Here is a 17,500-nt window from a genome sequence, read left to right on the forward strand (position 1 = left end):
TTGATATCTACCGATTTGAGGTGATCTGTGAAGGATTGAATTTCTTGTTTTTTAATTATGACAAAAGTATCGTCCACATATCTAAATCAGTAAGACCTTAGTTCCCTGAAGAAGCATCTTGGATCAGAAGCGAAACGTCCGACACCTTCAAAGAAGTACAGATAACGGCTGAAGAAACCTTTTCATCGATGGACCACTCCTGTACGAATGAGAGCTTACATAGACGTATTGTATTGTATTGTATTGTATTGTATTGTATTGTATTGTATTGTATTGTATTCCGGCGGCCCGGTAGTTGAGTGGTTAGCACGCTGCCTTCACACTGAAGAGGTTGTGAGTTCAAATCCCACGCCGCTGGAGTTTGCATGTTCTCCCCAGGCCCGTGTGGAATGTCTCCCACATTCCAAAAACATTCATGGCAGGCTGATTGAACAATCCAAATTGTCCGTAGGCGTGAGTGTGAGAGCGCATGGTTGTTTGTCTCTGTGTACCTTACGATTGGCTGGCAACCAATTCAGGGTGTCCAACACCTTGTGCCCGATGACACCTGGAATAGGCTCCAGCACCCCCGCGGTGGACAAACCGGTCTGGAAAATTGATGGATGGATGTACTGTATTCCCTTTAGTGTCGATTTATCCAGTGGATATAACTGCAGTCATTAGCCTTACAGTACAAAGCACCTTCTCTCTTGTTTCTATTTATAATTGTATTTTATTTATTGCATTGTATTTGTGATTATATTTTATTTATTATAGTACCTATGCTTGTCTGTGACTGTAAACTGTCCTTGAGAGCTTTGAAAGGCGCTTAAAATGTAATGTATTATTATTATTATTATTATTATTATTATTATTATTATTATTATTATTATTATTATTATTATTATTATTATTACAGTTTTGAAATAGGCCATTAATCTTCTCTGCACCTTATAATCCGAAGAGCCTTATAGTACAAAAAACATGATACATGGAAAGACCACAGAAACCAAGAATAATGAAAAATACAGATGCAGTTCGCCAGAGTGGAGACTTGTGAAGGCTTGGCATTCAAATTCCAAAATATATTTTGTGCTACTGCCATGGAAATGTGTCTAAGATTTGGGTTTCTTAGGAAGAAGATTCTCATATCCTTTCTCAGGAAGAAATTGTTCAACTTCTTATAAGTTCAAAGTTTACGACTGCGTAAATAGCGATAAACTCCGCTCACAAATGAGATTGCAGATCAGATTCAGAACAGTCGTAGAATGCAGTGATCAGTGAACCTTAACAATCCACTTCTGAATGGAGTTCTCTAAGCAACCGTCACAGGGACAGGAGGGATCAAAATTGCACTCCTAGTTCTCGTATTCATGATGTGTGAAAAAACATTTTCAGCACATACAAATTATAACAAAACGATGTGGCTCCTCCGCCTCGGTGAATAACCGCTGTTAAAGTAAAATGCTTGATTACGGGAGAATTCTGGAAAACCGCTGACATTCTTTTTTTTAAACAAACAGCAGTCGGTCTTGCCTGCGCTATCGATTGGCGTGACTGCATTCTATGTCAAAGAAAAATATGCCGCCAAAAAAAGCAACATAAAATCAAAGATGAGAGATGACCCACGATGATTTATGACATTCATTATCCAAGGCCCGAACACTAAAATAAAATTGTTAGATTGTGTTCAAGGTCTTGGATGACGAAATGAATTACAGATGCAATTCAATAGAAAAATATATCAAAATAAAAGTCAATAAAAAAATCGACAAAAACATCTGGATTTTATTTGGAGTTAACATGTCGCTTTTATTTGGTGTCCATCTGAGGCATTTTGAATGGTGGTTGGCGCCAGGTGCCTCACTTTTCACAGGAATTAGAATTTGAATGGTTAATTCCTATTATGGGCACATCCCACATTAGGTATGCACACTTGTGCAACTACAGTATGACAATTGTTTGTGTTTACTTCCCCTCTCCAAAAACACTTCTTTTCAATTGAGTTAAAACAGTAACACAATTCCGATCTCAATTTTATAATGGGGAAAGTTTTGATGTCTTTGTCTTGTTTTCTTTTTGTTTTCTTTCCACAAAAACATGTGAATGGGAAATCTCTAACAGAAAACAAAAGAAAAGACATGCATAAAGTACACCGCTGTACTGTTTATCACAGCGTTTGTACTTTAAAAATCTGGCTCAATTTGGCCTCTTGAGGTGCAACGTAGGGTTAATTATTGCCATCGACACACTGTGTCTGCTCAGAATGTTCCAGTCCGTACGCACCTACTAAGAAAAGTTTGTGGAATTGTGGCCCAGTTCTTTGTACTGTTACCAGAGTAAAAAGTTGAGCAATTAGACTCCTAAAGCGACAACACTGTACACTATTGTCAACACCATGTTGACGTCATTCTCATTCAGCACAACACAACATGGGGAGTTCTGTACTTGGTTCTCTGAGTGTTGGCTTTGTTGGCCTACTTTTGCTTTTGAATGGCACAAATCGGCATTGTTTACCTCATTAGCTGCCATAGCAAACACGCGACATGCCGGGAAGCAACCCAACATCAAACCCAATACTGCATCAAAAACAGTTGCGCTCACTGTGCATGGTGGCTGCATCCAGGGCTCGCCATCAATCTGCATGGGCAGCCTCCGTGATGTCCTGTACAGATGAAGATAGAAGTGGTTGGGTCGGGCGCACACACTCATGCAAACATCTGGTTCTTCCTTTACTCTCTTTTCACTAAATATATTTCCTCTTTATGTTATTATCTAAAACTGCCGAGATAAATATTCTTCAGTTTTTGAGCTGGTTTGACAAGATTACAAGATGAGTTGCCATGGTAACCAGCATGGTTAGGAAATTACAGTTATGAATGATTTCACAGACCCACGGAGAGATGATCCGAGGCAGCTCTTACATCTTTGGTGTTACTCAGAACAACATCCCATTCACGAGGGACTTTTTTTCATGTTTGCCACACAATTCCGTAGTATTTCTTCAGATAAAATCGCAATATTTAACCTCTAACATTTTCCTCCCAATCAAAAGTTCTATGCATCCTCGTTGGTGTAATGCTAATCTCATTCATGTTGCGTTTGTGGAACACAAATTCAGCAGTAAAAATCCAGCTGTTATTGTGACCTTTTGAACGTCACGTGCAAATTCAGATATCCACGAGGAACCGTGAGATCATTTTTAGTCATTTTTATTCACCAACAAGTCGGAAAATGGCCACGGCTTTGATATGATAAGAATTGGCATGCAATGTTTTGACAAATGGGGCCTCATGGAACAAATTATCGTGAAGAACATTTTGGGGTTGACTTCCACTTTCACATGCATTTTTAGGGGTTATTGACAATGCAAGATTTTCCCTTTTCGGTTTTAACGTTACTTCAATGAATGGCCCAATTTTAAAACAATTATTATATTTCGGGCACAACTGATGAAAGGTGTATAGAATTGAAGCTACAATAGTGGCTGCAGCTGCGCTATGCCGCTACAAGATGGACCTATGCCAAAAAAAAAAAAAAAAAATACAATACAATATAATACCATACACTTATAAAGATCGATATTGCACTTTTGCAACCGCTGCAGCTGTCACGAAATGCTTAACAGACAATTTAAAATACTAAACTGAATGAATTAGAATCTTTATCCATATATAAGGTGCATCAGTTTACAAACACACTGTGGGATTTTGAGAAAATAGAATGCCTTATAATGCATATTCGCAATGGCAGTGGAGGAAATTAGATAATTGAAATTTTCCAGCTATATCAGTCATTCTTATGATTGAATCGGCGATCAAGTATCTTTTTTTTAACCCTGACCGCTGATGGATGCCAAAATTCCTGATTTAGGTCACGAAGGAAGCTAAAGTGTACTTAAGTTTCCTTTGAGCAAAAGGAAGGGTAATAATCTCATCTCATCTCATCTCCCGTACCACTTATTCCTCATTAGGGTCGCGGGGGTTGCTGGAGCCTATCTCAGCTGTCTTCGGGCACGAGGCGGGGGACACCCTGAATTGGTTGCCAGCCAATCGCAGGGCACACAAAGACATAAAACAGTCACTCTCAAACTCACAATTTGGTCAATCTACCTGCCATGCATGTTTTTGGAGTGTGGGAGGAAACCGGAGGACCCGGAGAAAACCCACGTAGGTCCGGGGAGAACATGCAAACTCCACACAGGGAGGCCGGACCGGGACGCGAACCGGCGACCGCTGCACTGTGAAGCCGGTGTGCTAACCACTCGACTACCGGGCCACCCAGGGTAATCATATTATTACATTTTATTTACGGTGTAAGCGCCTTTCAAAGCTCTCAAGGACACGTTACAATCATAATACAGGGACATAAATAAAACCACAGATAAAATTATAAGAAGGGTACAGTTTATACTGACATCCACAGACAATATAGTCTTCAGTGAACCCAACAGCCATGTAATGGCAGGTGGGAGGAAGCCAGAATACCGGGCGAACAAGCAAACTCCACACATGAAGTTCTGAGCCAAGATTTGAACTAAGAACCTCTTAACTGTAAGAAAGACAGAAAAACCCCATATACCACCGTGCAGACACTGCTTGACTTGTAAATATTTTTTTCCCCTGCTTCGGAAAATTAGATATTTTTCCAACATAGATCTTCTGGGGGGAAGCCATGCAAAGCCAGAGGAGACAAAACATCTTCAGCAACTCCTTTAGCAGATATCTAGAATTTATAATGTGCAGATATACCATTGTTTGGAAATCTTCCAATGTGAAAATGACTCATTAACACGGAAGAAAATAACAATGTGGATAAGAATCATTCCAGCTGTAGGTTAAGGATGGGTATGGGTGGAGATGTGGGGGAGACATGAGACAGTTGCATTGGAATGGAAGAGAAGTGGGTCAACCCAGATACGAGAGGTTGTTAGCGACCTGATGGTGACGTTGGCACACTGAGCCAGGCGGCGCCCGGCGCTCTTCAGCCCCGTGTAGATTTGACCCATCTCAATGGCGCCCTCCAGACCCACCACCTCCAGGAGCTGGTCGCTAAAGTCTGGACACACAACATATGCTAACAGTTAGCCCACTTGCTTTGCACAAATTTAAGGCAAGAACCTGGTTCATTAAAACAGGAAGTATTGTATTTTTTGAAAAAGTTTTTTTTTTCAAACTTTGAGGGGTTTGGTCATGTCAGAGCAATAATCAAGTTGTTTTGAAAAAACATCAAATGTGGGATGTTGTTGGGATTAAAAATGAATGACAAGTACCACAGTTTCTTCATATTTTTAAAACAACTTTCTTCAAACCTCTGGGGACTTTTTTTCTTTTGGCAGCAAAACCCAGACTGCTTCTGAGTGATAGCCAATGCACATTATATGGACATCACTTTTGACTTCAAAGGCAGAAACGATTTTTAGAAGTGATTTCACTCAAGCTCTGGGAGACTAGTTCAAAGTAAGAATCCCAGTGATTTTGATTGATATTCACCCAGTGATGTGAGGAAGTGGAGAATTGTATCTCTCCATCCATTTAATGATCCGCTTTTCATCACAATGGTCACGGGCTGTGCTATAGCCTGTGACAGCTTTTCTACTGTACAGGAAGTAGGCAGGGTAGGCTCTGAACTTGGCTGCCAATCAGAGGGCATTCAAGAACGGAGAACTATCCACACTGACACTCACACCGAGGGACAATTCAAAGTGTTCCATTCAATTACCATGCATGTTTTTGGAATATAGGAAGAAACCATTGTACAAGCAAAAATACCCGCGGATGCATGCTGAGAATATATACTGTATATGGGAGAAAACATTGCTGGTATGAGGGACTCAGTAGGACGCATCTTTTTGGGTCACCCTCCCGAAAGAGGAGTGTGTAAAAGTGATTGACAGCTGTGTCAGACGAGTACAGGTTTGCTTGCAATGAAATGGTGGACATTTGGAGCACATCTAGTACCATATGAATTTGGTACTTGAAACTCAGAATTGTGAGGTAGTATTGTGAATGTTGGACTGCTCTATTAAGTGGACATGTAGTCTCCTACATCCATGACATACCATGTTAATGACCAACAAAACTTTATTTTTTTTGCAAATAATTTCTGACATGAATTATGAATGATACAACTGTTTCATTTGCACAGCCGTTGTGCTAATTTGTGAGCTGCGACAGCACAACAAACTCTCAGTGACAAACTTATCACTTATTTCACTTTTTCTTATTAACTGTGCACACATGCAAAAAAGCCTTCTGTGCTGGCTGGGGTGCAGGCCAAAGCGAATAAAAGCTATGTATTTTGTGGTGGGAGCGTAGCCTGAGGCTCTGCGCTCAGACACGTCCACACTGGCAGCCTGCTGTGAATGCAGTGCAAACGACATCAATAATTCCCCAATGTGGTTCGAGCTCACTCATCCCGTCGTTGCCTTTGTGTCTAAATGCAAACAGGACACTGTTGCGTGTCTCGATCAGAGCTGTACTGTAAATATTTATCTTTTTTTAAGTCAATAGTTTACAAATATATCCCTCAAACTCACCTTTTTATTGTAAATTATTTAATGGAAGGAGGTCAACGGCATGCAATAATACACAGATTAGATTGTTAAATTAATGTTCTTTACAGTGATTTGTTATTATGATTGAGAAGGGTGGATTTGTCGGTTTTACTCATTGCCAAAACATTTAGTTAATCAGCAGCTAATGTCTAACTTTTGTTTTTTGTGACCTGCAGGTTTGATAAGATGAGTCAGGGCTGCAGGCCAAGCGAAACAATGCATCAAGTTGTGTTTTCATTTCTGCTGACTCATTGTGGACACAGTTAAGTATAAAATAATTAAAAATCAACACAGAGGAACAGAATTGACCTTTACAATTTAAACATTCCAGAGCAAAGGGAGCAAGGAAATCAGACACAGCAAATCAAGATTGAAACTGAAGCAGTAGTGTTCATTGCTCATGCATCGTTAAAAGATTGTACTAAGATATTTTGGGGCAGCACTTTTTATGTACAAACAGAATCGTAAAAAAATGAAGTAGAAAATACACACACACACACACACACACACACACACACACACACACACACACACACACACACACACACACACACACGCACGCACGCACGCACGCACACACACACACACACACACACACACACACACACACACACACACACACACACACACACACACACACACACACACACACACACACACACAGGTACATACAGTTTACTGTACAGGCAGCTCTAACCAGGTATGGAACTCTCCCAGTCATCCCTCCAGTCAACTGCCAACACAAGCCAAACACTTGCCATCCATGAAATCAACTGCAAAGGAAGCGATGCAAAGCACACACAATCCCACACAACTACAGTGCTAGCCTAGTTAGTTCAGCTTTCTAAGCTAACAACGCTCTGTTACGTTCTCTTAAAGCACAGGTGTCAAAGTCCAGGCCCGCGGGCCAAATCCGGCCCGCCACATCATTTTTTTCGGCCCGCGAAAGCAAATCAAACTCCATGATTGGAGTTTGATTCCATGATGATTGCTAAAATCTGAGCCAAAATGTCATATTTTTGGATGTCAACCACAATAAAAGTCATTATTCTTGACTTCAGATTTGAAAACGAGGTATTGATTAATTTGCTGTGTGCTCTATATGTAATATTTGAAGGGATTTAAACATTCTAATGGGGTCCCCAAATTCATAACGGCCCTCGAGTGGAAACCATAACTACAATGTGGCCCGCGGCAAAAAATGACTTTGACACCCCTATCTTAAAACTTACATTTTGCTACAACTGTCATGACCTGGTTGGCGACCAATGGGTGGCGCTTTCGGGCCCGTCTGCACCTGGACAGGTGCTGGTCATCCCGATCAGTGGCGGACTGCCACGTTCGGATTGGCAACCAACGGGTAGCGCTGTCAGCCCTGCCTGCTGCCTCGCAGGTGCTGGTCGTTCCCAATCAGTGACACTCAAAAGGACTCCCGGCACGATCATTCGCTATCAGGTCATTGTTGTATGTTTTGTATGCAATTGTATGCATTGTGCATTGTGTATGCATTGTATGCTGTGCATGTGTTTGTTTCACATTGGCGGACTTTAAATCTTGGTTTTCTTTTGATACTTTGTATTATTTTCGTTCAGATGACTTTGATGTTTTACATTTTGTTCCTGCTGACTTTATTTTGAAACAATTTGACAATCACAACCTCCTGCTCCCTCCTGCCTGCTTTTTGGAACCCGCAACCGCCATCACCACCTTGCAAAACGTGACAACAATGAGCAGAAAACAATATTTTTTTTTACATCTTTTTAAAGAAAGAAGAATTCAAGTGTAGCTACACTTCTAATTTACAAATTTAATTTGTTCTGTGACTTGTACCTCAACAAATCAAATACAGTAAAGTCTCGTTATATCGATATCGGATATATCGATAGTCCCGGTTATATTGATACTATTTCAATGCACGCACGGAGAAAATTACATGCAAACAGGGTCGGATATATCGATAGTCCCGGTTATATCGATATTTTTTCGGACTCCCTTGAATATCGATATAACGAGACTTTACTGTAATAATAAAACATTTTATTTCTATGCACTTTTCAAAACTCTCAGTGACACTTTACAGTCACAGGATTTTTTTTCTGCGGGTGAGCTCAATTGTCTCTCTTTAAAATAACTAAAGTACTTACTGTTAATCCACTTCAGGCCACGAAACCCGCAAAAATCTTGTATGTGTTTTTATTGAAGAACAATAGCGGTGTATTGTTTAAAAAAATATGTAATACAATGAAACAAAAGAGAATAAACAGGGTTATTTGGTGCAAACTGGCTAAAGAGGAAAGTCGCTGCTGGTGATTGTTTACAGTTTTTTATGTGTTTAACTATTTGTTTTGTTCAACGGGCATCACTAATGATCAGAACTAAAGCGACTCAGCATCTGGGAATTGTTTTGATTTTGTGATGACAACAATGACTAACTCGAGCAAGGATTATCACCCAAACATGAAACCTCTCATCTCATCTCATTTTCCGTACCGCTTATTCCTCATTAGGGTCGTGGGGGTTGCTGGAGCCTATCTCAGCTGTCTTCGGGCACGTGTGCCAGCCAATCGCAGGGCACACAAAGACATACAGCAGTCACTCTCACACTCACACCTAGGGACAATTTGTAGTGGGCAATCTGCCTGCCATGCATGTTTTTGGAGTGTGGGAGGAAACCGGAGGACCCGGAGAAAACCCACGCGGGTCCGGGGAGAACATGCAAACTCCACACAGGGAGGCCGGACCGGGACGCGAACCGGCGACCTCTGCACTGTGAAGCCGGTGTGCTAACCACTCGGCTACCGCCCCAAACCTGAAACCCTAATTTGAAATTTTGACCCTTCTTTGACAATTATTTCATTTGAAATTATTTTAGAATCATGGCGCTATAGACACTCTGACAAAACTTGTTTTTCTCCCTTTGGTATATCACATTCATTCAACTCATATACAGAGCGTGATGACTTTTGTCACCTCACCTGAATGTATTGCATGAGGAATTTGAGTGCACAAAACAAAACAACAAACATTTGCAAGATTTGGCTGATGTTGAACACCATTCATAGATTACATCATTTTTTCTTGAACACAATCCCCCACTCGCTTCTTCATCTCACGCCTACTTGCACTTGCACTCCTCCGCTTCCTACCAGCACCAAACATGGGCACAGTGACCTGCCCTTGCCCCGCCGCGTTGAGGCATGATGGCGGAGTAGCCCCACTGTGCTCAGTGTTCTCACATCGGCTGCGCTTTGGAACCAACCATCAAACGGCATCAGCGAGGTAGAGCTAAGAATAGATGAGAACAGCCTCTTACATAATGCCAGCATGCAGCAATGCATCCTGGGATGCAATGGCATTTGCTTTGCCAAGTCACTGAGATTTGGCGGGTCTTTGTTTTGTCTCATTCCAGCCTGATGCCAGTGAATCATTCTTGACATGAAACATATACTGTAAGATACAAAAGCAGATTGTCGATAGCCTGACAATTCTGAGCACTTTTCGGGGTTTAAGATGAAAGAAAAATCAGCATTTTTATTACAATGTCTAACCTCATGATACTTTAATAATAATAATAATATATTTCATTTCTTAGCGCCTTTCAAAACTCTCAAGGTCACTTTACAGTCACAGGATTTTAACTTCAATTAATGTGAACAAGTAAGGGGACAGATTTCAAAATTGGGTTCATGTTTTAAATCAGACTTTCAACCAGTTGTTAGAATTCAAATCTGAGTTTCAAAGCCAGGTATGTCGATGAAAAGGTTTCTTCAGTTCAGCCGTCATCTGGACTTCTTTGAAGTTGTTGGATGTTTCGCTTCTCATGCAAGAGGCTTCTTCAGCGACTGAACTGAAGAAACCATTTCATCGACATACCTGGCTTTATGTTGTTCCTCTTGACCATCTGCCACAACTATATATATATATATATATATATATATATATATATATATATATATATATATATATATATATATATATATATATATATATATATATATATATATATATATATATATATATATATATATATATATGTGACGGGTGTCTCAACAGTGACTGTCTTCATCTCCACGATGCTGCCGTATTAATGAGACCAGACGCGTGGATGTGTCTTTTTATTTCTTTTATTTCTGCAACACAGTATGGCAGAAGGGATGGGTGAAGTCGCATGGGTTTCGTCTTGTGACTATATAGTCCAAGATGGCGCCGCGAATGGCAGCCTCGGTCACACGCTCCCTAGTATTGTTCCTGGTTTTGTCATTTTCATTTGTTCTTTGCGATCCTACGCGACTCAGTTACACGAGGGAAGAGTTACTGAGCATTGGGGAATCCACTCTTGGACTATTTTCACCGACTCACCAAAATCTACAAGGTTTTTCGGGGCTGCTCGCGAGCGGCGTAGCAGCTCTGTACGGAGCTTTGAGACGCCGGCGTAGGAGGGGGAAGCGAGCCGGCGTGCTCGTCAAGCTACGGCAGCGTTGATTTCGAACGCCGCTCCCATCGATCCACCTCGCTAATCTAAGCTCACTACCAAACAAGATGGACGAACTTCTGCTTCTCACAAAGACCAATAAAACGTTTGCCCGCTCTGCTGCGCTGTGCTTCACTGAGACTTGGCTCAGTGACCGCCACCCGGATTCCGCACTACACCTACCCGGATTCCGTCTCCTACGGGCCGACCGTGATACGGAGCAATCGGGGAAATCCAAAGGCGGTGGACTATGCTTCTACATCAACGAAGAATGGTGCACCGATGTCACGATGCTCGACGCACACTGCAGCCCTGGTTTGGAATCGCTGTCTCTCAACTGCAAGCCATTCTACTCGCCACGTGAGTTCGCTTCCTTTATTCTCGTTGCCGTGTACATCGCGCCACAAGCTAATGCTAACGCCTGTATACAAGCGCTAGCGGACCATGTAAACCATCTCGAACTAAAATATCCAGAATCACCCCTGATCATTTTGGGCGATTTTAATCAAACACGTTTAAACCGTGATGAACTTCCCAAATATAAGCAGCATATTGACTGTTTCACCAGAGGAGAAAACATTCTAGATCATTGTTACACAGCACTCAAAGGCGCATACCGGCCTGTTGCGCATGCAGCATTGGGTCTTTTTGACCACTATTTAATCCACTTAATTCCCACATACAAACAGAAACTCAAATGTGTAAAACCTGTAGTCAAGACAGTTAAAACATGGACAGATGAAGCAAAGTTATCGCTACAAGAATGCTTAGACTGCACTGATTGGAGCGTCTTTGAAACTTCAACGGGCACATTGGATGAATACACAGACACTGTAACATCATACATCAGTTTCTGTGAGGACATGTGTGTACCAACAAAGTCCTTCCGCTCATTCAACAACAACAAGCCATGGTTCACTCCCAAACTCAGTCAGCTTAGGAAAGAGAAAGAATCCGCATTTAAAAGCGGCGATCGAGCAGTTTACAAACTCGCCCGAAACAGGCTGACGAAGGAAATTAACATCGCAAAGAAAAGTTATGCAGAGAGGCTTAACAAACAGTTCTCCACTAACGACTCTGCATCGGTGTGGAATGGCCTGAAAGCAATAACAAATTATCGTTTACCTTCCCCCCAAGCAGTGTACAACAATGGTATGGCTGATGAGTTAAATACATACTTCTACCGATTTGAAAAGGACACCACCATTTCCCCGGTCTGCCCACCATTACCAGAAACTACCGTATCTCCGCCCTCTGCCCTACAGATCCACGAACTGGACGTTAGACGGCTCTTCAAGCAGCAAAAGATCAAGAAAGCTGCAGGACCTGACAGAGTGTCCCCCTCCTGCCTGAGAGTCTGCGCTGACCAGCTGGCTCCGGTCTTCACACAAATCTTCAACAGATCCCTGGAGCAGTGTGAAGTCCCATCCTGCTTCAAACAGTCTACTATCGTCCCAGTTCCAAAGAAACCAGCACCCTCGGGATTGAACGACTATAGACCTGTTGCTCTGACGTCTGTGGTCATGAAGTCCTTTGAACGCCTCGTGCTGAACCACCTAAAGAACATCACCGGACCTCTGCTAGATCCTCTTCAGTTTGCATACTGGGCAAACAGGTCTGTGGAGGATGCAGTCAACATCGGACTGCACCACATCCTCGACCACCTTGACAACACAGGAACCTACGCAAGGATCCTGTTTGTGGACTACAGCTCTGCGTTCAATACCATCATCCTAGAACTCCTCATCCCCAAACTTCTCCAGCTCGGTGTGTGCCCCACGATCTGCCAGTGGACCCTCAGCTTCCTGACAGGACGGACACAACAGGTCAGACTGGGAAATATATCATCCACAACACGAACCACGAGCACTGGAGCCCCGCAGGGATGCATCCTCTCTCCATTGCTCTTCTCTCTCTACACGAACGACTGCACCTCAACGCACCCAGCTGTCAAATTCATAAAGTTCGCAGACGACACCACGGTCATCAGTCTCATCAAAGACGGCGACGAGTCTGCGTACCGTCAACAAGTGGAGCAGCTGGAGCTCTGGTGCAGCCGTCACAACCTGGAGCTGAACACGCTGAAGACAGTTGAGATGATCGTGGACTTCAGGAAACATCCATCACCACAGCTACCCCTCACACTATCCAACTGCCTTGTGTCAACCGTTGAGACCTTCAAGTTCCTGGCAATCACAGTCTCCCAGGACATGAAGTGGGAGGTCTACACCAACTCTATCCTGAAAAAGGCCCAAAAGAGAATGTACTTCCTGAGGCTGCTAATGAAGCATGACCTGCCACAGGAGGTGCTGCAACATTTCTACACGGCTGTCATCGAATCCATCCTGTGTTCTTCCATCACCGTTTGGTTCGGGGCCGCCACAAAAATGGACAAAATCCGACTTCAACGGACAGTTAGGACGGCGGAAAAAATCATTGGCACCGCCCTACCCACTCTCGAGGACTTGCACACTGCAAGAATCCAAACTAGTGCGCGGAAAATCCTACTGGACCCTCCGCACCCTGCCCGCCACCTTTTCCAGCTACTCCCCTCAGGCAGGCACTCCCGATCCATGCGCACCAAATCCAGCAGACATTTAAACAGCTTCTTCCCCCAAGCCATTAACTCTTTGAACTCTTTGAACTCTTTCAACAGTAGCCAAAATGGAACTGTATAGTGCCACTTAGCAGTTTTTTTGACGACGATACTAGTGCAGCGTGTTCTACCGGAAACAAATTCCTTGTGTGTTCTACATACTTGGCAATAAAGATTATTCTGTTTCTGATTAACCTGAATCTCCTTTATTATTATTATTATTATTATTATTATTATTATTATTATTATTATTATTATTATTATTATTATTATTATTATTATTAAAAACCAGGCTGAATGATTCAAATTAGGGGTTAAAGACTGTTTTACGGTTTTACACATTGGTCATGATTTTACGAGTGGAGTTGGGCTTTGAAATGAGGGTTTCTTGCCTAGGAAAGACTTTCAAGCAAGTTTTATAGGATTTAAACATCATTATTATTTCAAAACTAACCATTATAGAGAGCAATTTGTCCCATTGATTTCAATTTTATGGCTTGTTTGTTTATTAATCATATATGTCCATGTCCATGTTAGTGCTTTGTTACAACTTCACCTGTTGTTAAAATCAATGTGTATTGTATTGTACTGTACTGTACTGTACTGTACTGTACTGTACTGTACTGTACTGTATTGTAATGTATTGTATTGTATTGTATTGTATTGTATGCAAACAAGCAACAGAAAATGTTGAACTACAAAGTTTAAAAAAATGTTTAAAATAAGAAAATGACATGAATAGTCATTGTTAAACACTGCCTACATATTAGATAATAGTAGGGTGTAGGAAGAAACTTATCTGGTCCTTCCCTTGCTCTTTCTTTGACTTACTTCAGAGTAAACAGAGTAATTTTTGCGTCTGTCTCAAATGGACACCCACCAGACAGTTTAATGAGAAAATTGTCCCTGATGGAACAGTACCCCAACACACAAATATTAAGCTTTTCTCCATTACACAGTAAGAAGATTGCTAACTAACACATGAATGAACAAGCTATAATTTAATTCTTTTTTTATTTTTATTTTTTAAACATTTTACAAGTCGCACGTTTAATATTAATATTTTCTCACTAAACTGCCTTGTTGGTCTGTATTTCACACAGACGAAAAAATTACTCGCAAATATTTCAAGGTTTTGTTGTAAGTCATCATTATTTTACAAGTTGTAACAGTTTGAGATTGAGGCAAACATTTTGTGTTTTCTTCCAACTGGCTGAGCCGCCTGTTATTGTCTTTGGGTGGTCTGAGTTGTGGCAGATGGTCAAGAGGAACTACAGTAGTTCACCTCTGAGGGAGGGAAAAGTCGGGGGAGAGCACTTGGCTCTGGGACAAAGAACGTCTTGTTACTATGATACCGTCCAAAAATAAAATGCGCCTTATGTTAATTGATTCGAGAAGATGGAGCACAAACAGTCCTATGTCTGTGCAGATATTTTTTTAACATAATAAATAAATAAATATTGCATTGGTGCCAAATTATATATCAAGACTTGACTTTAGTCGAGTGGTTAGCACACTGGCTTCACAGTGCAGAGGTCGCCGGTTCGCGTCCCAGTCTGCCCTCCCTGTGTGGGCCCGTGTGGGTTTCCTCCCACACTCCAAAAATATGCATGGCAGGCAGATTGACCACTCCAAGTTGTCCCTAGGTGTGTGTCAGAGTGACTGTTGTACGTCTCTGTGTCGATGCGATAGGCTGGGAACCAATTCAGGGTGTCCCCCGCCTCGTGCCCGAAGACAGCTGAGATAGGCTCCACCATCCCCCGCCACACCCGAATGAGGAATAAGCGGTATGGAAAATGGATCGATAACATCTATAATCTATAACAATGATTTTTGCTCAAAACTTTCAGAAAGCTACAGTGAACATTGTCAAAATGATTCTAGTTGGATCAGACTTACAAAAAAATCATTCAGGTTGTTTAGACCACGCACACATGCTTAAGCTCGAAACGCACATAAACATTTTAAATGGTTGCAATTGGTGGAGTGCTCCAGGAGAACAACTTAACTCAACACGCATATCACCATATCTCCACTGAGGATTGTGAGTTTCCTCCTCCGAACCAGATGTATGTCGTAGTATCAGGGTCAATGGGAAAGGCAGCGTGGTGCCACGGGGCATCCAGAGTGCCAACAGTTCAACAAAACCTTATAGGACAATAAAAGGAAGAAGATTGTCTTACAGTAGGATTATCAGGAAATTGCACTTAAAAACTTCTCATTTGTGGAATTGATTTTGATCATACAACATAAACAATATGCCTCAACTTTGGTGAAAGTAGATGGCTAGCATATTACCACAAATTGGTCTAAGCTACCATAAAATGATAGTTCACTGTGGTAGATTCATTATTTTATAATCTATTTGTATTAATTTTTAATAGGGGAAAAAGAAACCTGCTTTGGTATGTTGACCAGTTCAGCTCCAAATGTTGGTTTTAATCAACGTTTTAGTTCAGGCCAGCAAGAGACCCAGGCATTCTGCTACATATCAGTATCTTGGCGGCTGCTCAAGGGGCTCTTCTATTTCGGGCTTCCTTTCACTTAATTAGATATTTTTCTGTTGCATGTCGCAATCGAGGAGTCCGTAGCTCCAATTACCTCTGTTTTAGCCGTGAACAGAAAGTTTTGCAGTTAGAAACACGACAGAGGTAGCAAATTTATGATTGTCGGCGTGACCGTTTTGAAATCACAGTAGTAAACAAAAATTTGTCTTGACAATCCTGAGGATAATTTTAAAAGACATACGCAAAGTAGGCCTTTGCCCACGTTGATATGGATGGGGGGGAGGGGTGTTTAGAAATTTCCCCACCCTTCCGATTTCAACTCAATTACCTGCTGGAGATTCCCAGGAGTTGTCCTACATCATCGCGTTAGTGGAAGGTCACCCAATTTTCCCACCAGCCACTCGACAGCTCAGTGACTTCCGACAGGAAATATTCCTAGCCTCGCAAATCGGTAGAGTGGGAGTAGACTGGCAGCAGAATCTGGGTAATTATAGTCTTCTGTTTTTGTTCAGTGAGAACAAAAAACAATTGGTTGTCTCTGGATGCCATAGGCCCAAAATAGTGTCAGACCCGGCTTGAGCGCTGTCAGCCACTCGAAGTGGGAGCATACTGCCAAAGGACCCATGTCAAAGATGTATTCTTGATACAGTATCACCTGGAGTTTTTCTTTTCTCGATATTAAAAAAATTAAATGGTGGTCAAAATGGAGAGAAATGTGTTTTGTGTTGGACATAATAAATATATGAGAAAGTACACATTAGTACTGTGCTTTTATCAACATTAGCAAAACAAAAAACATTTGTTTTGGATAAAAATAAAAACGTTTTTTTTTTTGCTATGTTCTGCTCCGTGTTTGATTTCAGCAGCAGCCAGCGTGGGGGGCGTGCTTCTTCAGCTGTGCACTTGTTTCTCATTCACAATCAAGCCTGGATGCCAGACTATCAGGTTTCCAAGTCTTCGGATTATTGACCTTGTTTGCTGTTGCCTCAAATTCATGTCGAGGGTGACATGTTTTACAACCCCTAACAAGCACTGACTGTATGACTATTTTGCAAAGCCCTGTTGGAGAACCAATGGATTTGCAAGGATATCTTGAACATTTTCCATATTTCCTTGCAACAAAACCTGTTTGGCAAAAGCAAAAACTGTTTGTGCAAAAACATTTTATGAACCCAGAGGAAGAGCTCTAGCAGCAAATTACAAAACACCACTCGGCATGCTGCGTTCTGTTGACCAATCCTGTACGATAAAATCACTCCTCCTGGGTGTCCCTGATCACGTGCTCTACCCAATGTTCTCGCTTAGTGGGCAGAATCCCAGTTTGGACATAAACCATACAACATTTGAAAATAACTCGGCTTCTTCAATCAATGCGTATCCAGAAGGTACAA

At 41.8% G+C, this 17,500-nt stretch overlaps 1 protein-coding gene across 5 annotated transcripts in view; it reads right to left on the reverse strand.

Annotated features, from left to right (window-relative positions):
- Nucleotides 1-17,500, reverse strand: part of dgkg (diacylglycerol kinase, gamma) — a 122,707-nt gene that overhangs the window by 5,150 nt on the left and 100,057 nt on the right. For all 5 annotated transcript variants that reach the window (XM_089002821.1, XM_089002817.1, XM_089002819.1 and 2 more), the window contains 2 exons: nt 4,917-5,037; nt 2,584-2,644 (listed from right to left, as the gene is read on the reverse strand). In XM_089002821.1, the coding sequence (XP_088858947.1) occupies nt 2,584-2,644; nt 4,917-5,037 (182 nt within the window). The remainder of the gene's footprint in view (nt 1-2,583; nt 2,645-4,916; nt 5,038-17,500) is intronic.

The sequence above is a fragment of the Hippocampus bargibanti genome, linkage group LG08 (genome assembly GCF_051943395.1).
Source record: "Hippocampus bargibanti isolate YZ-2025 linkage group LG08, ASM5194339v1, whole genome shotgun sequence".
Lineage (NCBI taxonomy): Eukaryota > Metazoa > Chordata > Actinopteri > Syngnathiformes > Syngnathidae > Hippocampus > Hippocampus bargibanti.